This window comes from Aspergillus pseudonomiae (assembly GCF_009193645.1).
Source record: "Aspergillus pseudonomiae strain CBS 119388 unplaced genomic scaffold BDV37scaffold_57, whole genome shotgun sequence".
NCBI classification, from domain to species: Eukaryota; Fungi; Ascomycota; class Eurotiomycetes; order Eurotiales; family Aspergillaceae; genus Aspergillus; species Aspergillus pseudonomiae.
In genome coordinates, this window is record NW_022476049.1 from 46,010 (window position 1) to 65,048 (window position 19,039).

Here is a 19,039-nt window from a genome sequence, read left to right on the forward strand (position 1 = left end):
GAGTTTAAATCCCCCAACCCCACCGCCCGCCGCACTCCCCCTCACAAAGAACTTGTTTCCCCGACATGTCAGCTTCCCAGATCCCCAACCTCAATACCCTTCGTCGAGGTGGTGGGAGAGGCCGTTTCAGAGGACGCGGAGGTGCCGATGGCAGCCTTTCTGGTGGAGGACATGGACCGCGCGGGACAACGAGTAAAGACCGTGTGGTTCAAGGTACTGACAATGACGCCAGTGTCTCCCGGCTGAGTGCGGTGGCACTGGGTTATTTGCACGATCCTTTCGCAAAAGCCGTACTTGGTCCGGGTTTCGAGACAAGAAGGTTGCCAATTATCAACAGAGGTACCCGATCCTCAGTATGCCGTTTAACGACTGTCGGTATTCATTTCATTTTAACCGCCTGCAGGTACTTATGTCCGAACCACCGCGATCGACCACCTTGTCGCCCAATTCCTCTCTCAGGAGCCCCAGACGAAGAAACAGATTATATCACTTGGTGCCGGTACAGATACACGCGCCTTTCGACTCTTCGCATCGCAGTCACGCCCGAATCTGATCTATCACGAGGTTGATTTCGCCGTCAACACAGCCGCCAAGATTAAATTTATTCGTTCAACGCCTCTCCTCCAACAGGCACTGGGCATTGGGCGACCGGAAGACACCACAATTTCTGACGCTGGGGATGCGCTGCACACAGATGTGTATCATCTTCACCCATTGGATCTGCGCTGTCTGAAGCGCATGCCTGTCTCCGCCGATGCGGCGCAGGCTGACTCAAGGGCATACCTGCGGGATGTGGACACGACGCTACCTACACTTTTGATTTCGGAGTGCTGCCTGGTGTATCTCTCTCCGAGCGAAGCAGCAGATGTTGTAGGTTACTTTACGGAAACTTTGTTTCCTGGTGCGGGTGGTAAGTCAAATGCTGATACCTCTGGTGACACCGGGAGGACCGAGTCAGTAACGCCACTCGGCCTGATTCTCTACGAGCCCATTCGTCCGGATGATGCTTTCGGACGAACAATGGTGTCCAACCTTGCGACGCGCGGGATCCACTTGCAAACGCTCCATCAGTACGCATCACTAGCGGCGCAGCGAAAACGGTTGCGAGAACAAGGCTTCAGCGGGGGCCAAGCCGCGGCAGATGTGGATTTCATCTGGGAACGATGGGTGAGTGAAGAGGAAAAGGAGAGGGTGTCCGGACTTGAGATGCTGGACGAGATGGAAGAATGGAGATTGCTGGCGCAACATTATTGTATCGCATGGGGCTGGCGCGAGGGGTCTGTAGGAGCGTTTGACAGGTGGAGAGGGATTCAGGGACAATTAGCGGATTGACCTAGCAGGCAGACAGCTGCCATGCCTTGGAAGTCGACGATGTCCACTAGCGTCGAATGGCATGACTTGGATGCTGGCGGTTGCGCGCATCGGTACCAGTGCAATCCTTAGGGCCAAGCACAACGTACTACTACTAGTGGTACCCCTCCTCCCTCTCAAGAGACTATCGAACCATTAGCCGAATACTACCCAGCGAAAGTAGTGTGCAAACAAAGTTTGGCCGGTCTCTTTCCGCCATTGGCCCCCCTTTTCAACGCTGGCATTCGGGTCCATTCTGTCGCATAGGTTTGCCCTCAACGCTGCTTTGTGGAAAATAAAACAAAATTGCAGTTGTCGGGTCGCTCTGCTGATCTTTGTAGAATTGTGTGGTCTGGACCAGGTTCTTCGACGATCAGCACCTGCCACTGGGTTCCCTTCCGATCAACATATCCCAGCCCAGCACAAACCAATTTACAGTGGTCCTGGACAGATGATGGATCTGCTGTCGGTAGAAAGACTCGTTACTGATGATGCTTCGTGACAGCCTTGTCAACCCCCACAATTCAATCCAATCAATCAATTAAATTACGCCGTAATTAATTTAACAACCTTCAGGTCGCCCAGGGAGTGAGACAAACAGGGTCCTCAGGCCAGAAAATTGCATCAATCAAACCGCATGAATAAGTTTTCCCCACGGACCAAGTGGATCCTCTTATCACGAACCATCGGGGCCAAAAGGGCCAAGTGCCAACGATGATTGGCTTTACCCCTGAACCCCGTTGCCTTTTCCAGGCGGAGTCATCTCCCAAAGCAGTTTAAGGCGTTGTCAATAGCTTCGAGGTTATCCCGAATGGGTAATCCTCTAGTCTTGCTGTAGGCTGAAAAAAGGCCGACCACCGCATGCCCAGGATCCCTTTTTGGTCTTGCCTCTGCCTCTTTCTTCGTCTTCCTCTTCTGTTTCCTTTCCTTCTTCTCTTTCTCCCATCTTCAGGCTCCAATTCTCGCCTGTGGATCGTGGTGTTTCCTCACTTTCAGTCATTCGTTTTAATACTCACCCTAGTCTTTCGTTTCTTGACCTACTTCCGTAGTGTCAATCAAGCTCTCTACCGGTCCGAACCACGATCAGTACCGTATATAAGTTCAATATAAGATAAAAAGAAAATACAACTAGTCCAAAATGAAGCTCACTATCTCGTCGTCCGTACTTCTCGGGCTCATTGTCGCCGTCGAAGCTGCCAAGCACGGACACGGGCACATCCACAATCACCAACGAGATGTGAACTCCGCCGCAGAAGTGGAGGCACCACTGGAGAAGCGAGGAGGAAGCTGTGAATTCCCCAAGGATGCCGGTTTGGTGGCCGTCACTCCGAACCTCAAGAATGCCGGTTGGGCCATGAGCCCGGATCAACCATGTAAGCCGGGTAATTACTGCCCGTACGCTTGCCCTCCTGGTCAGGTGTCCATGCAGTGGGATCCTGAGGCTACCTCGTATAGTTATCCCATGTCAATGGTGAGTGTCCCGGTGTTTGTGTCGTGACAGAAGTTGATACTGACGGATTTGGTAGAATGGCGGTCTCTACTGCGATGAAGATGGTAAAATCCAGAAGCCATTCCCTAACAAACCCTACTGTCAGGATGGTACTGGTGCTGTGGGCGCGCGCAACAAGTGTAAAAGCCAGGTCTCGTTCTGTCAGACCGTCTTGCCTGGCAATGAAGCCATGTTGATTCCGACCCTGGTCGAGGAGCTGGCCACGCTCGCTGTGCCTGATCTCAGCTACTGGTGTGAGACTGCCGCCCAGTAAGTACTCCGATCTTCTTGCATGCAACGGAATATTCTGACAACCCTAGCTTCTACATCAACCCTCCCGGCTACGATCCTGAGACCGCGTGTGTCTGGGGGACCTCGGACAAGCCCTTAGGCAACTGGACGCCTTATGTTGCCGGTGCCAATACTGACGGCGACGGAAACACTTTCGTCAAGATTGGTTGGAACCCAATCTATCTGGAGCAGACTACCCCCTTCCGTGATGTGGTGCCCGATTTCGGAGTCGAGATTGAGTGCGAGGGTGATGGCTGCAATGGTCTGCCATGCAAGATCGACCCGGCGGTTAACAATGTCAATGAGGTTACTGGTAGCTCTTCAACGGGCGCCGGTGGTGGTGCGTTCTGTGTGGTGACGGTGCCGAAGGGTGAGAAAGCCAATATTGTCGTATTTGAAAAGAGTGGAAGCAGTGGTGGGGGATCTTCTAGTTCCACGGCCGCTTCCACTAGCTCCAGCACTGTCAGCAGCAGCTCTTCCTCCACCGTCAAGACCACGAGCAGCACTAGTACCACAAGCAGCACAAGCAGCACTACTTCGACGAGTCCATCCACAACAGTGTCCAGTACCCCAACCCCGACCTCAACGGCCACTTCAACTCTCATCTCACCCCCCAGCGTGACCCCTAGCGTGTCCCGCTCTTCCGGCTGGGTTTCTAGCTCAGCTCTGGCCTCGAGCGGCTGGCCTAGCCAAAGCCCACAGGTGCTGGCGGAGACCGATGCCCAATCATATGCGATGTCCACCGATGGAGCAGCTGCGTCATCTCCCTCTCCGACCCAAGTCGACAAAGAAAATGCGGCATCCACTGCGGGCGCGTCTATGTTGAGCTTGGTCGTTGGCCTCATCGCTGCAATGGTGCTATAGACACCACGTAAGACGCACGCAATTCTTTTCACCATTTTCACTTCTCACTACTATTTTTTTATTACCTTCTTAACTCCGGGATACCCGTTTACGATTTGATGTTTGTGTGATTATTATTATTATTATTATTATTATTGATTGACTGATTGTATACGATTCGCTCTTCAGCATTTCATACGATTGATGGGTGGATATTTTATTTTATTCTATGTGAGAACTTATATTACTACTATAATATACAAGTCTATTGTATATTTTTCACTTGCAAATAGCGTTTGAATATTAAATTCTGGAATTCACAACATCTCTGCACGGGCTTTGGAATGATCCCACTTCACAGAAGTAAAGCTCTTCAATAACTTCTCTCTCCATTACATTCATCCACACAAAGACAGAAAGGTAATATCCGGGCCCCTTAAAGAATAAGATGGCAGTGAAAAGGCAAACAAAGAAAAACTCCGTGAATGACATTGCCACCCGCCCCTTATATATAGAAGCCCTATCCCCCCTGATTTTGATTTTGATTCTTATTCTTGTCTAATAGACCCTTTCAAAGCACTCGCTTTGCATACATTAGGGCTTCCTTTTGGCCTCTCTTTGCCTTGCCCATTGAGACCATCCATCCAAGCATGCCTTCTCCCTCTTCAGTTAAGGATAGCGTCGACTCATCGACATCTTACGCGAGTCCCAAGGCCTCTTATGTATCCACTAGACGTGGCAACTGCAGTTGGGACAGCCTTAGCGCTACTCTACATAGGACATGGTAATCACATTTATAATTACCAGATGCCCGCTGTCCCTCGATCGATCGCTGCCTCTTCACAGTAAGCCTATCCACGCCGCATATAACTTCGTGGCCCATGCGGTGCCGGCGAAGAATACTCTGTATCGCATGAGGTTACCACAAGCCTCCAGTTCCGGGAGGAAATCCTCGGGCTACGTAGTCTTCAAAGGAAGGGGTTTGATATCTTGCCAACCTTAGGATGGACGGTCATCTTCTCCCATTCTCTCATATTCAACAAGCCTTGGCCAACTGCTTCGCAGATATGGGGTTCACTGCTGATGAAAGCTGACTTCCAGTTGGCTGTTCGCGCCCAGCTCGGCGAGGCTATCCTCGTGACAGGATTTGCAGGAAGCATTCAGTCTGCGTTCCTACAGATATGTGACGAAGGGCAGACCGTTTGTGGTTGTTATCATATCTATACCACCGCAGAGAGCCATAGGAACATACACACGGTTCAGGTATCTTGGCATATCGATCACACAACCTCATGAGGTTATGGACCCACAGAAGCACGGACATACACACTGGCAAGTGGCATCAAGTCCTTATTACCGCGTTGGGGAACAACATAGTCAATACCGCTGCCTCGCAATTCAATGCAATAGCCACTTGAATTCAGAATACGCAACCGCTCGTGGTGCGTGTCCAGTCCACGAGAGCTATACCGAAGACGAGATAGCCTGGGACACAGCCTGGAGTCAGCAGCCAATGGATCACCCACCGATTATCCAGCATATGAAACCGAGGAGAGCAAAACGGATGAAATCGCCTTTCTAAGCACTACCAAGGCTCTTTATAAGGCGCTGCCCAGCTCTCCCAGCAGAAGTTTGGTCAATCAGCACAATGAATTCTGTCAGAAGAAGCGAGGCAATACCTTTTGTCGTTTATTCCACCCCTTTGAAGAAATAGATCACAGCATACTTCTATGAGAACAGCAACGTCCTCAGTTATTTCTTCTCTTGGTGCTAAATGGCTGTATTCTACGGCTACACACCCGCAAACTGACGGTCAGTCAGAACGTGTCATACAAACGATTGAAGTCATGATAAGGCATGGCACTACCCAGCAAAAGCGTTGGAGCCCTATGATACCGTCGATTATTTCCACTATCAACTCTGCACCGAGTGCTATATTTTGTCCACATGACCTTGATTTACAAATTGTCTCAATCTCGTTGGCACCTCAAATTAGACAGAGGTCTGTCTGACGGATACGAAGACCAGCATTTATCCTACCTTACAGTTTCAACAGAATTGCCTACAGGTACCGGTACAGGGCGAGGTGAAGACGTACCCGGTTTATCTTACAGTATGGTAACGAGAACATCACCTTATGTGATGAGTTGATGACCTCACTGAGAAAAGTGACATGCGACGTTTCCCACCACAGGAGCTCACTGTTCCATAAAGATGCTGTGGATGCTCTTTTCTCTAAACGCTCTCACCGTGCCCCATGAATTAAGTGATTGACGCCTGAACAACTGGAACGTTTCAAAAATGTCACTGGTCAGTCAGCTCTTCGAAGCCATGAACCAAGCTTGTATGACTTTCATGGTCTACTTCCTCTGGGTGGGATAGAGAGGGCTCTTCCGGATACAGATTATATTGCTGAAGGGTCATCATCGCCCTCAGGACTACCGAATAGGTAGCTACCGCCCACAAACTATTCCTTTTGGTATCAAGCACCACAAGAAATGGAGTGCAGTCTTCTGGTAGTTGAAGAAAAGAAGAAGGGGGTCTCTGGCGACCACCAAGGATGAGCAAATTGTGAACACAGCTTTGATGGACAACGCGATAAGGACTTCTACACATATGATGCAAGGGATGCCGGAGAATGGGATGCCAACCATCCACGCCTGCTTCTGCATCAAAGTAGGGAGGGCAAGAATAAACCGACGGGATAATAGCAGGCAGTAGTGGTTATTATTGCCGGCTCTCTTTGAGAGTTTCGATTTCTACGTGCACGCACGCTCTACGAATCCTTCAGCTTCGGCTATTCTACAATACTCTACAATCGGTATGAACCCATATAGGGCCCTATACGGATTTCGGCGGACTGGTGGCAGACTTCGGCTCACTTTGACAAATTCCGTCTCCTGAAATTGCCTTCCAACTATCTCCTCGAGCTCCTGTAGGTCATAACTGTACACTGCGCTAGGCTCTCCTGCTTACTATATGTAAGCGCAACAATTTAACAACGGCGAACACAAAACTTTCGCAGTGGTTTAATCATCCACAAGGTGTCGCTGCCCCCTCAACCCTTCAGACGCAATGCAGAAAATGGCGTCCTTGCAAAATCGCGATCGACATGCGATTAATACCGGGCAAGGCTCAAGTAATACTTGACTCTCAGCAGTCGACTGGTGATCTGTCTCAGGGCAAAGGAATATGGACAGATCATCTTCCCCATGGCCGACTGCCCAGTAAATCCGGGGATCGAAGGCGAGGGACAGCACACCTCAGACTACGTCATGATGGCTCGTCAGAATCACAGCGGACTTAATGATTGGAATAAGGTGTACTACTACCAAGTATGGTGTTGCAGTCGTCCGGTAATTCCCAAACCCTCCCGCGAACTCGACGCCGGTCAGAGAGCCGATTGGGATTTCTTGATATCAATCCTCGGTGATACAACAACCGAATGGCTCTGTCCCGAGTTCACTGTGTTCCTGGAATACAGGCCACAATATAAAGATGTTGCTCCATCCTTGGACTGCATCTGTATGTTGCAATCCTTATGTATCAAGGTTATGGGCAACTTAAGCGGCAAGTCCTTTTGGTGGTACCGCAGTCACCCCGCTGATTCAACAACTGGGTGCCACCCCCTTATGCCCTGGCTCTGGACGAAGTCTGACGCTGGGCATCAAGAATATGTCAAATGGGATCCAATCGACCCGTTCTTCATCGACGACCGCGAACAGAGGTACAGACTTTTAACGACCTCCAGTCGTGAGCGAGAGACCCAGCGCAACGTAATTACGCAGGTCTTCAATCCTGGCCTTCGGCACACTGCCTTCTACACGACTGATGGCGTAAGCAGGGGCGCTCTCGTTCACATCAAGTTGTGTTCGCCGTCGGAGAACAACGTCAATGTTCCCGAGCTTCATGAGAATACGGAAGTGAAATTTCAAATGGCCCAAGAAGATCGCACCTATGAGGAAGGCGACTTGCTAATGAAGGGCAGAGTAGTCGAGGTGGAGTCATCGGCAGATCTGGTCATCGCAACGGAAAGCGTAGGCACCGAAGTTAAGCCCAATGTTAACTTCCAGATCGTGACCGCCGTTCAGCCAAACACAATGCCTATCGATGAGCAGCTGAACGCACTCAATGAAGTCACCAACGTTACTGTCTATGGTGATTCCCCTCAGGGAGCAGGACAAGGCTTCTCCCTTCGCCGGACCGTTCTCGGTCACGGCTCCGAACTAACCCCCCAGAACCCACACTATTTCGTTCTGGATTTTAAAAGCGTGTCCCCTTTGGAACCGCACCTCCAGGAAGAGCGGCTAGAACATATACACCGTCTCTTTCCCTTGGATGCCGCTCAGCTGCAAGCCTTTGTCAATTCGACCTCTAGGGTCACCTGCGGCCTCAGCCTCATCCAAGGACCCCCCGGTACGGGTAAAACGAGGACAGCAGTGGCAATCATCTTGGCGCTTACCGCACTGAAGATAAAAGTCCTCGTCGTCGCCGGTTCTAATAAAGCCGTGGATAACCTTCTGGAATCCTTGGTTATTGCAGTGGCAGGGGACTCACTCCTACGTGCCTGGTGCGGCCAGTTTGTTCGCTTCAGAACACCTGCCTATCAACTCAGCCAGATCCGGGCAAAGAGTGCTAGTGATCCTATTGCCAGGCTCAGAGCGCAGGCAGATGCTACAAATGACAGCCGGGCGAATCATACTCTGGAAAAAGTCCAAGCGCACAACCTGGTTGTCACCCACGCACAACAGAACCCGGACAATAAGCACTGCAAATCTCTCCTTGAATATATGGCCATCGACAAGGAGAAGGGCCTCAGCAGAGATGGTACCAAGAAGCTACGCTCGTCGTATGAGAATACCTTATTGGGTTACCTCGAACGCTGCAGCGTCGTTGCTACGACATTGAGCAACGCTTCTCACGACGTCCTGCGCCTGTCAAATTTCAAGCCGGCGTTCATCGTTAGCGACGAGGCAGGGCAGTGCCTCGAGGGGATCATTGCATTGCGTTGACAATGACGCCAGTCCGAGGTGTTGTCCTGATTGGCGACCCCGACCAACTTTCGCCCACGGTAATCTCTGAGCATGGGCCCAACAAGGGAGCGAGGTTTCTTAAACGCTCTCTCATGGAAAGGCTTTATAGAGCCGGTTATCCCTGCATCATGCTCCGGACAAACTATCGGAATCATAGCCAGATTCTAGATTTGTTCAACCGTGGGATGTACAGGGGGGAGCTCGTCCCCGGCCCCGAAAATGACAGGCTCGAGCGGGTTGGCAGAGCGTGGGATTCCTTTACTGGATCCCGTCACTGGTTTCGAGCCCTTAACGTTCAGGGCGTGCGTCGACTGTTTATTAGCGTCGAGGGAAAAGCTAGGCGCATGGAAAACAGTCTGTCCTGGTCCAATGACAGCCAGGTGTACGTGCTCTGCCAGCTTCTGAGGTCCCTGTACTCGTACCAGACGCCCAACGGCGACAGCGTCCGCCCTGAGGACGTCATGATAATAAGCGCGTACAAAGACCAGAAAGTTCTTGTACAACGGATCTGAGCCAGCACCAGGTTAGATACCGCGACAACCTTACAGTGGATGCCGCTCAGGGCCAAGAGGCACCAATCGTGGTGTTTCTGATGACCAAGCCCTCGCAGAATGTCGCCAGCGCAGGTTTCATGGCAGACGCAAATCGGCTTAACATCGCCCTTAGTCGTGCCAAGAAAGAGTCATGATAATCATTGGCAACCTGAGGGACTGGAATAACGATGGCATTGACAAGATGCACTGATCAGTCAGAAAATGGGTGAGATTCTTCATAGATCTCCTCAGAGACGTCACTGCAAGTTGCCATTCGCTGACATGGGCGAGGCCGGAGACCGTGACGGTGGCAAACCCTACAGGGTCAGTCCAATACTTTTCCCACGACCAACCTGGTGATATCGAAGGTGTACCTTCAGGTCCATCGGTCGTGGTCTTGTCCCGCCAACGGAAACACCTTCCGTTTTTCAAACACGGGACCCAACTGAGGTCTCTGAGCTGCTGCGGACCCACACCGAGGAAGACCATGATACTGACATGGGCGATGCACCTCTAGTAACGGCGCACAATGTGCGTCCTACGGTGCGGCTTCCTCCGAGACAGTGCTCTTGCGCTCCCTTATGTCTCCGGTTACCAACTGAGCTCACTCAGTACAGAGATTGCCGGGATGTCAATGTGGATATAACAATGGAGCCGACTACGATTGTCGAGATACGGCAATGAAGGATGAGGCTACGAGCTCGTGCCCACGCTGCAGCTTACCATAAAACTGTACCTCATCATGGGTCTTAACCTAACTTGATTAATCATAACCGGAAGCCCTATGGTTGCTCCTTGGACGTTCCTATCACTGATTGAAACGTGAAAGTTCAAGTCAAGGCGGCCAATACTCTCCAATACTGACGGCGTCCGCTCACAACCCCTGCCTAACCGAGAGCGACGGTTAATCCGCGAGCCGGTCATCAGGTCTGTTCGCTGGTGTTGATATGGCCAGCTTCTCGGATAGGTGCGGGAGGCCCCTGGGTCTGAACAGGGAGGTTGTGTTAAGGGGATGTCAAATATGTCGCGGCAGTCATTCCTAATTAACAATGAGACATCTATTCTCCCTGATTTGATTTGATTCGGTACGCATGCTGCGTTTGACTATTATTTTATATTCAAAGCACATACCGAGCCGATTAATTCGCCACAGTCAGACATACATCCTAGATTGGGTTGTCGATTTAGAAACGAAATTCAATCTGGCATTTGCTTCTGATAATTATCGAGCAAATGCCGCTCTAATCAGGGCCTGCTCTTGTTTGATCGTTGTCGCGAACGGCCGCAGTACATTATCGACGACAACGGACACAGTGAGGCGAAATCCCGACAGATGGCAAGAAAGTATTGGTTCGAGAACAGTCTTATCCTAAGTTTAAGCGAAAAACGCTTTTTGTAACTTTTATCTCAAACACATTCTTCTTTTGTCCCGTTCTCTGATTCTGCTCAGACAAAACCAATTGCAATATAGATAATGGCAGCATTCTATCCTGAGAACAACGCGGATAACTACCTACCGGATTATGCCCTGTTCCTAAATGAATTCCGTGCATCATCACCCTACACAGGCAATAATATTACTCAAGTAACATTAGAGTCATTCCTGGTAGAACATGCACAAAAAACGTCATCAACAGCAACTCATAGTAAATTCAAGTCCCCTGAATGCCGCTTAGGGCTTTGACGTCATGCCTACGCCAGACTTGGCATCTCCTACATCATAGTATACAAAAAAGCCCTATATAAACAATGATCGCCATGGCTATCTCTCCCACAAGATACAACTATTGAACATCCAATCCTCTTCATAAACCCCTCAACTGAAACAAAACAACCCAAAATGTCCGCCACAATCAACACCAGTAAAGGCGAGCAGCCCATCGACCCCTACAAGGCCAAAAGCCTCGAGGACCCGCCCCTGGCCCAAAAGGTTGAGGACCTGGTGGACTTCATCTCCGAGGCCAAATTCGGCATGCTAACGACCAAGATTGCCGGCTCGGAATACTTGACGTCGAGATGCATGGCGTTGGCTGGGAAGGTATTTCTCCCTTCCCTCCCTACTTCTCTCTCTCACACACTCACTTCCCCGGTCATGATTCGCACCCAAGACAAGTTGTTGTATCAGTATACTGATTTTGGACTGATATGAAAAAGGAAAACGGCGGCATTGACCTGCTCTTCCATATCAACCTCTTCTCCAGCAAGACGCTAGACCTGACCACGCACCCCAGCGAAGTCAACATGTCCTTCCTGGACCAAGTCAGCGGGTCCTGGGCGTCTATTTCGGGGACTGCCTCGATCGTTGCTGACAAGGCTACCGTTGAAAAGTATTACTCGCCGACGCTGCCGGCTTGGTTGGGCGATCTTGGTGACGGAGTTCATGATGGGAGTCCGTCGGATCCGAGGATCGGGGTGATTCGGTTGGAGGCGAAGTTGGCGACGTATGCGGTGGCTACGAGGGGCATCTTTGGGAAGGCCATTGAGACGATCAAGAGTGCTACTAAGGGCGATGTACCGGCTATCAATAGTATTCGGGAGTTGAGTGAAGGGGAGTTGGCTGAGTGTGAGTTTTCTCTATTCCCTTCTTTTTCTCTTTCTTCTTTTGTGGCGTTTTTTTTTTATTTGGGGGTTGGATGTACTCCGTACGTGCTGACTGGTTTGTTGGTAGGGCGCCGGACGCATAAATAAGGGCTTTTCTTTTTCGCTGGGCCAAGGCCTTCTTATGATTGATTATGTACATGTGTAATGACGAGTCTCGGTTCGCTTAGGGACTGGGTGCGAAATAAATCGAGGAATTAATGCCTAGTATGGTGGAGATAATCAAAATGATTGATGTTCGAAATAGTACAGGAGCTGCTGAAGGAACGAAACCGTATATCCTAGATAGAAAACAAAGGAACTGAAAAAGAAGTCTCGATATCGTACAGTCATCATGTGGGTATCTTGTGTATATAACTCCAACCATTTCCGGTACAAGCCCAAAGTAAAGCCATCCCATTAAATCTAGAATATGTTAGTACCAACGATCAAAACTGAATGAATGGGCTTACCAGTCTCAAAGGCATCCGTGCTGGGACGCGCCCATTATGGAGAAGCATTGCGATGTTCTTGTTCGAAGTAGCTTGAAGTTTACGGTATGCCTCGCGGATATGCCTCGGTTCAACTGGTGTTCGTCCCTCCTCGGGCGGATCGAAGAGACCAGTTTCGCGCTTCCGCTTCTTAGTATTCTCACCGGAGCCATTTTCAGCGCCTCCTCGCCGATTCTTCTCTCGGTCTTCGCGTTCTTTGACCTTGAGGGCTTCCTCAGTCAAAGTTTGGACGATCTCGAACGTGAGGAAACCGAGGATATCGACGATATCGTCGTTGGGCTTCGATTCGGTTACGATACCAAAACCAGCCCACTCACGGAAACGCTTGCTCTTACGATAGGTGAAGGATGCCTGACGACATTCGGACCAGAACACGTACTCTTCCTTCGTCATGTGCTTGGTTCGCTCGTCTGCTGCAGCAAGACGCTGGAGGGTTGCATAATTCTGTTCTTCCTCCTCTTCGTCTTCCTCGTCCTCTCGCTCTGGAACCTGGACCGAGTAGAAACTGTTCACATCCCATGCGAGACCAACACGGGCCCTCTTGTTCTTCGGTTTTGAAGCGACATCTTGCGGACCGGCGACGACACCTCCCGCAAGGGGGTCATCGGCTCCTGCAAATTCGGCGGCGTCGGCACCACCTTTGTCATCCGAGTCTTTGACATTCTTGCGGACATCTTTCCAGGAAAGGAAAGTCTTCAGGCGTGATACCTTAGCCTTATCATGGCGGATGAGAAAGATCAAATCATCAGTTGAGATAGAGCGGACTCCTCGACGGGTAGCCAACGTTGTACTTCGAGCGAGCTGTAGTGAATGTGAGCAAACTGTACTTTTATGGCTGAAGGTACTCATACAATCTCAACGACTTGCTGGCGAACGATCTCTTCTATCAGAGTAGTTGTTTCCACTGATGGCTCGGCAGTCTCTCCAGAGACGAACATCATCTGCTCATAGTATTAGTGAGGCTGGAAGTACTCTTGTTGTCTTCATATTGTTTCTGAGATGGTCCACTTCGATTTGTTGTGATCGGGAAGACGCATAAATGGAGCATAGCGGGTCATTTGCAACACCCCAATTATTTGAGAGGCGAAGCAAGTCCAAGTATGAACTCAATTGTGGGAATGAAGTATTACATGAAGTAGCGCCACATAGAGTACATATCAAGCCGGATAGGGAATTATAGATGACAAGTAACAGTCGCATCACGAGGAGCCTTACTGCGCCATGCGAGCAGCAAGACTAAGCTTATGATGACAAATATACAAACGATTATGCTATGTTAACGTAGCTTAATGTACGCAAGCGGCCCAAAAAGCAAGAAACAAAAGAAAAGACAAACAAGATGAGGCTTAGATGGGTAAGATAAGGAGATAGTATGAGCTTACCTGCTGGATTTCCTGCCGATACTTCGGAGTTCGATCGGTCGACATGTTGGCGAATCAAGAATGACACATTAACATCATTCACAGCCAAAGAAAAAGGTACAATACAGTCAAGTGAGCGTGTTAACACTATAAACAATAAAATGAGTGAATTCAAGTTGGTCGCGAAAGGCAACAATGGGGATGTTCAAAGGATCCATCCCCGTGACTTGATATCCAGTGACCTCCCCCATATCCGGAACAACTCTTCACCCGCGTTCCGTCATCCCGCCGCATTTGGTGGGGTGATAGAGAAACTTTTTGATCGTGAATATCACAGTTATTATACTCACTGATTTAATTTTGCGTAGTCTCAAAATGCTCTACCTCGTTGGGTTGGGTCTTGCCGATGAGACTGACATTACTGTCAAAGGCTTAGAGGTGGTGAAAAGGGCCGAAAGGGTCTACCTCGAAGCATACACAAGTATTCTGCTCGTAAACAAAGAGAAGCTAGTGAGTGTCCTTGTGTAATACAGATGTTATTTGTTGCTACGGAATTGTCTAACCAGATCATCGATTGGTTCAGTAGGAAGCTTTCTATGGACGTCCTGTTATTGAAGCAGACCGTGAAAAGGTCGAGACCGGAAGCGATGAGATTCTCGCTGGGGCAGATAAAACAGATGTTGCATTCCTAGTCGTCGGTGATCCTTTTGGGTAGGTGTCAGCTCTGCGCGATTGTTATAAGAGGCATGGATTAATGTGTGTGCAGCGCCACTACCCATACAGACCTAGTTCTGCGCGCCCGCGAACTGGGCATCGAATCCAAGGTCATCCCGAACGCATCGATCATGTCTGGCATTGGTTGCACAGGGCTGCAGCTGTATAACTTCGGTCAAACTGTCAGCATGGTGTTCTTCACAGAAAACTGGAAGCCCTCGTCATACTACGATAAGATCAAGGAGAACATATCACTGGGTCTTCACACCCTCGTGCTTTTGGACATTAAGGTCAAGGAGCAGTCATACGAAAATATGGCCCGAGGACGCCTAATCTATGAGCCTCCGAGATACATGACCGTTGCGCAGTGCGCCAGTCAGATGCTGGAGACCGAGGAGGAGCGCAAGGAAGGTGTTTACGGACCTGACAGCCTCGCGGTCGGAGCTGCGAGAGTTGGAGCCCCGGATCAGAAATTGGTCGTTGGAACTCTGAAGGAATTGGCAGAGGTCGAGATGGGCCCGCCTCTTCACAGTCTCGTTCTCTTGGGAAGGAGAGCGCATGACTTGGAGAAGGACTACATTCGAGAATTTGCCGTGGACAAAGCGACCTTTGATGCTAGTTGGCAGAAGGGATACGGCGCTAGTTCATGAAGTAGAGCTTAGCTTATAACGAGATGAAAATGAATTATAGATCCAATACGCCGTGATTCTAATATCCAAGAATCAATGTTCACGAGCACAATAACAGCCATCGGGCTTTGGGTAAATTGCATAGCCACACATCACTCATCTAATCGTCTCAAGTGATCTTCTTAGTGCCAAAGAACTGCGTCAACTTTTGGGGGAAAAATGTCTAGACATGACCAATATCAGCTTGTGCCAACAGCCAGAACATACAACCACGTAAGAAGCACTTACCGTAGGAGTTGACGGGGGTTGTGATGCGCTACCATAATCACTAGTCTCCTCATCTTCATCTTCGTACATCATACTTTCATCGTCATCTTCCTCAATCTGGGGGAACCATCTCTCTGGATCCCCATTATACACAATATACCAGCCAATCTTCTCACCGGCGGCGTATTTATCTCGCATCTCCGTCAATGCCGCCATGGCATCATTATCCAGCCCTGACTCTTTAACCAGCTCCTCAGCATCCAAACTAAGTGCCCCCGACTCTGGCATCGTAATCACTTTACCCGCGACATAGGCATATGGCTTGCTGACAGCCTCATCGGTGGTATCGTCGGGATCATACTGTTCGATAAATCGGAGTTCGGGTAGACGGGATACGATGCCCGGTTCGGTCTTCGCGAACGACTCGAGGAGCAGCTGGGTAGTGACCGGCGCCTGGAGGTACTCTGCTGTTGCGTCCTCCAGGTTGTGCAGGACAATGTAGACTCGGATGCCCGTGAAGCCAGCGCGCGGCCACTTAAAGCCGTACAGCATGTAGACTGGCATTGCGAAGTTCTGGAAATGTAGCGACTGGAAATCCTAATGGGGGAGGCAGTGGTTAAGTAAACCAGATCGTTCAATAAAAGCTGTCATGTTAATATTGCCCGGAAAAAAGACACTGCTGCGCTCATCGTGTGACGATGACTGCAGGAAATGTGTGTTTGCGACATGAGTTGATCCTCAATTTACCAGCGGATAAGGGCACTTGGCACAGCTGACAGGTCCGTCTCATAGCTAACGGACAGTTCGGAACTATTTATATAACCAATTCCAAATCAATGAGGGACGACTGTCGAAATATAGGATGACCTTAAGATTACTGACGAACAAGTCCCTAGTATTATTATTATTATTATATCTCTTTTCATTGTTCCTTGAAAACCCCGTCATTGGTTCGACGTAGATTACACAAAAGGCGGTGAAATTCGGCAATATTGAGTCTCGGCCTTGACATCTTCAATACTCCAAGACTCCAGGCGGAGACATTCGGATGAACCGAACTGCGGCATAGCTCAACGCCACCATCGATATCGGCTTACCGCTCCTCATCAAGGCGGGATGGTTCTCTCATTCATCTTGGTCCAGAACCGGCAGTGAGTGCTTGTGTATACACATAAATCGAGCGATCTACAATGCTAAGCTAGTGGATAGGGGCAAAACGCGCCTTGCAAAATGGTATGCGCCGTACAGCGTAAGTTCTCTAAAAACTCTTTAGAAATCATGTAGCATTAGCTAATACCGGTTTTGCGCAGGATGAGGAGAAAGTCAAGCTGAAAGGCGAGGTTCGTGGCAACTTGCGACAATACCATTGTTACCACTGGGCCAGAAAACTGACCAATTGCCTCAGGTCCATCGCCTGGTAGCACCAAGAGACCAGAAGTATCAGTCCAACTTTGTCGAGTTCAAGCGGAGTACGAAAGTCGTTTACCGGAGATATGCGGGGTTGTTCTTTTGCGCCTGTGTCGATGCTACCGATAATGAATTGGCGTACCTCGAGGCCATCCATTTCTTCGTCGAAGTTCTAGATCAGTTCTTTGGGAATGTGTGCGAGCTAGATCTGGTGTTCAATTTCTACAAGGTGCGTTGGGCACTCTCGGCTGCTGTGGGCATTGGAAAATATTATGATGAATTGAGATGCTGCCCACTTGCGACAAGGAGCCACTGCTGACAAATGATTGGTACAGGTATACGCGATTCTGGACGAAGTGTTTCTGGCAGGCGAGATTGAAGAGACGAGCAAGCAGGTCGTATTGACGAGGCTCGAGCATTTGGACAAACTGGAGTGAGACAGCTTTCAGCCTTATGGAAGCGTGGGTAGGATAGAATCTGTTCTGGATATTATAGCATTGAAATGGTCACGGGATGGCCATCCGGAGTTATTTGGTTTCGAGGGTTAACATATATCGGGGCGCTGCGCTTGCAACTGTTGCCATCCATGTTGATAGAGGGTTCTATGATGGCTTTGTTTATCTAATTTCAACGATAATACCTTATGGAAAGCAAGTACATTGGTTTACCTAAGAATATCACATCATGAATCACGTATGACTGACCCGTAAGGAACTAGAGGCTCTTGGGTCACGTTATTTCCGCCATGATATGTCAGTTTGTGGGACATATATAAAATCAGCAGATAAATCAACAGCCGAAATCATTGCCGTGATGCCTGCGAGCGGAGACAATATCTCACATCGGTCCAGTCATTGCACGAGACTGACCATAACTGTCATTTAAGCTCAAATAACGTCTAAAGTGTTTCTTGGTAGTTCTCAGACCCTTGGTAGATTATACTAGAGTGGACATAGTTACAGTGAGGTGATCAAGACGTGCGATTGCGAGTGTCGTGTTAGTTCTTGGCATCAATTTCCTTTAAAAGGGTTACGACCTCCTTGCATGAGTTGAATTGCTAGTTATGATGACTCGTGCTGATGTCTTCTTTCTTTCTTTCTTTTCTTTACTACTCTTAACATCTTTCCAAGTGAAGTTCTCATTCCATCAGCATCCGACAATGCATACAACTACATTGAGTAGTAGTGTGTACTACCAGCTTTGCATCACCTGACCACCCATTCTCGATAAGGAAGTTACTTTGTTTACCAAACTGTCGACCATCACATGCCTATGCGACACCACTGCAGCAAGAGGGTCCAAGAGATAACACCAACACCAGCATACTATCACGCGAGTTCCTTTCAACCATGATACATACCTGTACAGTTGGATACATACGGATACTTCCAAGTTTCCAGAGCATTTTAATCAGCGGAAAGAACGGCGCACTTCTCGAAAACGGTCTTCACCGGCGGGTCAGTGATGGACTCCGTACGGAGTAGGGAAGTTGGCGAAGATCGTCATAAGAAGACGAGGATACTTGCCTCGTTGATCGGGTCCCAGAGCTCATCTCAAATAATAGGCCGTCTTGGCATTGAAGGCACTTGATGAGTTGCTTAACTCGGAACACCGAGTCGATCTCCGTCGGGTAATGATTACCGCCAGGGTATTGATTGAATGACTTAGAAACAAGCCCTGTACGGTCTATCTACCTGGAATCACAGGATACCTTGTTGCCAGTGATCTACTGGAAGGACCTGTACACTGCTGGAAAGTATGGTGGAAAGTGTCCAAGCGGAGATATGAAGCTCAATTTGCCACAAACAATAAGTGGGCTTGCCATCTTGGCCATTTCCGACTGAATACCACAGTTCTAGCCTAACTTGATCCAGCGATGATTGATTGATCGTTTGACCGATAGGCTACACGGCTAAACGAGTCATGCTCAACGATGCCAATTAGGATTACGATTCTTGGTACAGGAAATTGGCCACTGGATATGTTGGGGATCAAGTTTCTACCAATTACACGCTATTGTCGAATAGGAATTC

General features: G+C 49.3%; 9 protein-coding genes across 9 annotated transcripts; 7 read left to right on the plus strand and 2 right to left on the minus strand.

Annotated features, from left to right (window-relative positions):
• The first annotated feature begins 60 nt into the window (after nt 1–60).
• On the plus strand, nt 61–1,910 carry ppm1 (protein C-terminal leucine carboxyl O-methyltransferase ppm1). Its single transcript, XM_032079284.1, has 2 exons — nt 61–339; nt 404–1,910. The coding sequence occupies exons 1-2, from the start codon at nt 66–68 to the stop codon at nt 1,330–1,332; spliced, it is 1,203 nt and encodes a 400-aa protein (XP_031939238.1). The 5' UTR covers nt 61–65; the 3' UTR covers nt 1,333–1,910.
• On the plus strand, nt 1,911–4,310 carry BDV37DRAFT_167751 (SUN domain-containing protein). Its single transcript, XM_032079285.1, has 3 exons — nt 1,911–2,821; nt 2,877–3,109; nt 3,160–4,310. Exons 1-3 carry the CDS (start codon nt 2,489–2,491, stop codon nt 3,992–3,994), a joined length of 1,401 nt encoding a protein of 466 aa, XP_031939239.1. The 5' UTR covers nt 1,911–2,488; the 3' UTR covers nt 3,995–4,310.
• Nucleotides 4,311–7,744: 3,434 nt separating this feature from the next.
• On the plus strand, nt 7,745–8,992 carry BDV37DRAFT_253611 (AAA domain-containing protein). The gene has a single exon (XM_032082553.1). It carries the CDS (start codon nt 7,909–7,911, stop codon nt 8,983–8,985), a length of 1,077 nt encoding a protein of 358 aa, XP_031939240.1. The 5' UTR covers nt 7,745–7,908; the 3' UTR covers nt 8,986–8,992.
• Nucleotides 8,971–9,664, plus strand: BDV37DRAFT_253612 (AAA domain-containing protein). Its single transcript, XM_032082554.1, has one exon. It carries the CDS (start codon nt 8,988–8,990, stop codon nt 9,516–9,518), a length of 531 nt encoding a protein of 176 aa, XP_031939241.1. The 5' UTR covers nt 8,971–8,987; the 3' UTR covers nt 9,519–9,664.
• Nucleotides 9,665–11,244: 1,580 nt separating this feature from the next.
• Nucleotides 11,245–12,396, plus strand: BDV37DRAFT_167792 (blue light-inducible protein Bli-3). Its single transcript, XM_032079286.1, has 3 exons — nt 11,245–11,577; nt 11,694–12,102; nt 12,208–12,396. Exons 1-3 carry the CDS (start codon nt 11,380–11,382, stop codon nt 12,225–12,227), a joined length of 627 nt encoding a protein of 208 aa, XP_031939242.1. The 5' UTR covers nt 11,245–11,379; the 3' UTR covers nt 12,228–12,396.
• Nucleotides 12,382–14,205, minus strand: BDV37DRAFT_167800 (transcriptional regulator SPT3). Its single transcript, XM_032079287.1, has 4 exons — nt 14,011–14,205; nt 13,480–13,569; nt 12,590–13,429; nt 12,382–12,542 (listed from the first exon to the last, which is right to left on the minus strand). The coding sequence occupies exons 1-4, from the start codon at nt 14,053–14,055 to the stop codon at nt 12,537–12,539; spliced, it is 981 nt and encodes a 326-aa protein (XP_031939243.1). The 5' UTR covers nt 14,056–14,205; the 3' UTR covers nt 12,382–12,536.
• A 159-nt stretch (nt 14,206–14,364) lies between these two features.
• Nucleotides 14,365–15,353, plus strand: dph5 (diphthine synthase; the record flags this gene model as incomplete). The annotated part of the gene is made up of 3 exons (XM_032085023.1): nt 14,365–14,499; nt 14,576–14,700; nt 14,756–15,353. The coding sequence occupies 3 exons, from the start codon at nt 14,365–14,367 to the stop codon at nt 15,351–15,353; spliced, it is 858 nt and encodes a 285-aa protein (XP_031939244.1).
• Nucleotides 15,354–15,382: 29 nt separating this feature from the next.
• On the minus strand, nt 15,383–16,367 carry BDV37DRAFT_167820 (uncharacterized protein). The gene is made up of 2 exons (XM_032079289.1): nt 15,621–16,367; nt 15,383–15,555 (listed from the first exon to the last, which is right to left on the minus strand). The coding sequence occupies exons 1-2, from the start codon at nt 16,161–16,163 to the stop codon at nt 15,502–15,504; spliced, it is 597 nt and encodes a 198-aa protein (XP_031939245.1). The 5' UTR covers nt 16,164–16,367; the 3' UTR covers nt 15,383–15,501.
• Nucleotides 16,368–16,645: 278 nt separating this feature from the next.
• Nucleotides 16,646–17,681, plus strand: BDV37DRAFT_253624 (AP-2 complex subunit sigma). The gene is made up of 5 exons (XM_032082555.1): nt 16,646–16,750; nt 16,809–16,848; nt 16,910–16,939; nt 17,005–17,235; nt 17,342–17,681. The coding sequence occupies exons 1-5, from the start codon at nt 16,716–16,718 to the stop codon at nt 17,441–17,443; spliced, it is 438 nt and encodes a 145-aa protein (XP_031939246.1). The 5' UTR covers nt 16,646–16,715; the 3' UTR covers nt 17,444–17,681.
• Nucleotides 17,682–19,039: the final 1,358 nt, after the last annotated feature.

Coding starts and splice junctions, on each gene's coding strand:
- ppm1 (XM_032079284.1), top strand. CDS start 66: ATGTCAGCTTCCCAGATCCCCAACCTCAATACCCTTCGTCGAGGTGGT. Junction 340..403: donor GTTGCCAATTATCAACAGAG/GTACCCGATCCT, acceptor AACCGCCTGCAG/GTACTTATGTCCGAACCACC.
- BDV37DRAFT_167751 (XM_032079285.1), top strand. CDS start 2,489: ATGAAGCTCACTATCTCGTCGTCCGTACTTCTCGGGCTCATTGTCGCC. Junction 2,822..2,876: donor ATAGTTATCCCATGTCAATG/GTGAGTGTCCCG, acceptor CGGATTTGGTAG/AATGGCGGTCTCTACTGCGA. Junction 3,110..3,159: donor TGGTGTGAGACTGCCGCCCA/GTAAGTACTCCG, acceptor TGACAACCCTAG/CTTCTACATCAACCCTCCCG.
- BDV37DRAFT_253611 (XM_032082553.1), top strand. CDS start 7,909: ATGGCCCAAGAAGATCGCACCTATGAGGAAGGCGACTTGCTAATGAAG.
- BDV37DRAFT_253612 (XM_032082554.1), top strand. CDS start 8,988: ATGACGCCAGTCCGAGGTGTTGTCCTGATTGGCGACCCCGACCAACTT.
- BDV37DRAFT_167792 (XM_032079286.1), top strand. CDS start 11,380: ATGTCCGCCACAATCAACACCAGTAAAGGCGAGCAGCCCATCGACCCC. Junction 11,578..11,693: donor GCATGGCGTTGGCTGGGAAG/GTATTTCTCCCT, acceptor GATATGAAAAAG/GAAAACGGCGGCATTGACCT. Junction 12,103..12,207: donor TGAAGGGGAGTTGGCTGAGT/GTGAGTTTTCTC, acceptor GTTTGTTGGTAG/GGCGCCGGACGCATAAATAA.
- BDV37DRAFT_167800 (XM_032079287.1), bottom strand. CDS start 14,055: ATGTCGACCGATCGAACTCCGAAGTATCGGCAGGAAATCCAGCAG. Junction 13,570..14,010: donor ATCGGCAGGAAATCCAGCAG/GTAAGCTCATAC, acceptor TACTATGAGCAG/ATGATGTTCGTCTCTGGAGA. Junction 13,430..13,479: donor GCCAGCAAGTCGTTGAGATT/GTATGAGTACCT, acceptor CATTCACTACAG/CTCGCTCGAAGTACAACGTT.
- BDV37DRAFT_167820 (XM_032079289.1), bottom strand. CDS start 16,163: ATGCCAGTCTACATGCTGTACGGCTTTAAGTGGCCGCGCGCTGGCTTC. Junction 15,556..15,620: donor AACCCCCGTCAACTCCTACG/GTAAGTGCTTCT, acceptor GGTCATGTCTAG/ACATTTTTCCCCCAAAAGTT.
- BDV37DRAFT_253624 (XM_032082555.1), top strand. CDS start 16,716: ATGGTTCTCTCATTCATCTTGGTCCAGAACCGGCA. Junction 16,849..16,909: donor AATGGTATGCGCCGTACAGC/GTAAGTTCTCTA, acceptor GGTTTTGCGCAG/GATGAGGAGAAAGTCAAGCT. Junction 17,236..17,341: donor TGGTGTTCAATTTCTACAAG/GTGCGTTGGGCA, acceptor TGATTGGTACAG/GTATACGCGATTCTGGACGA.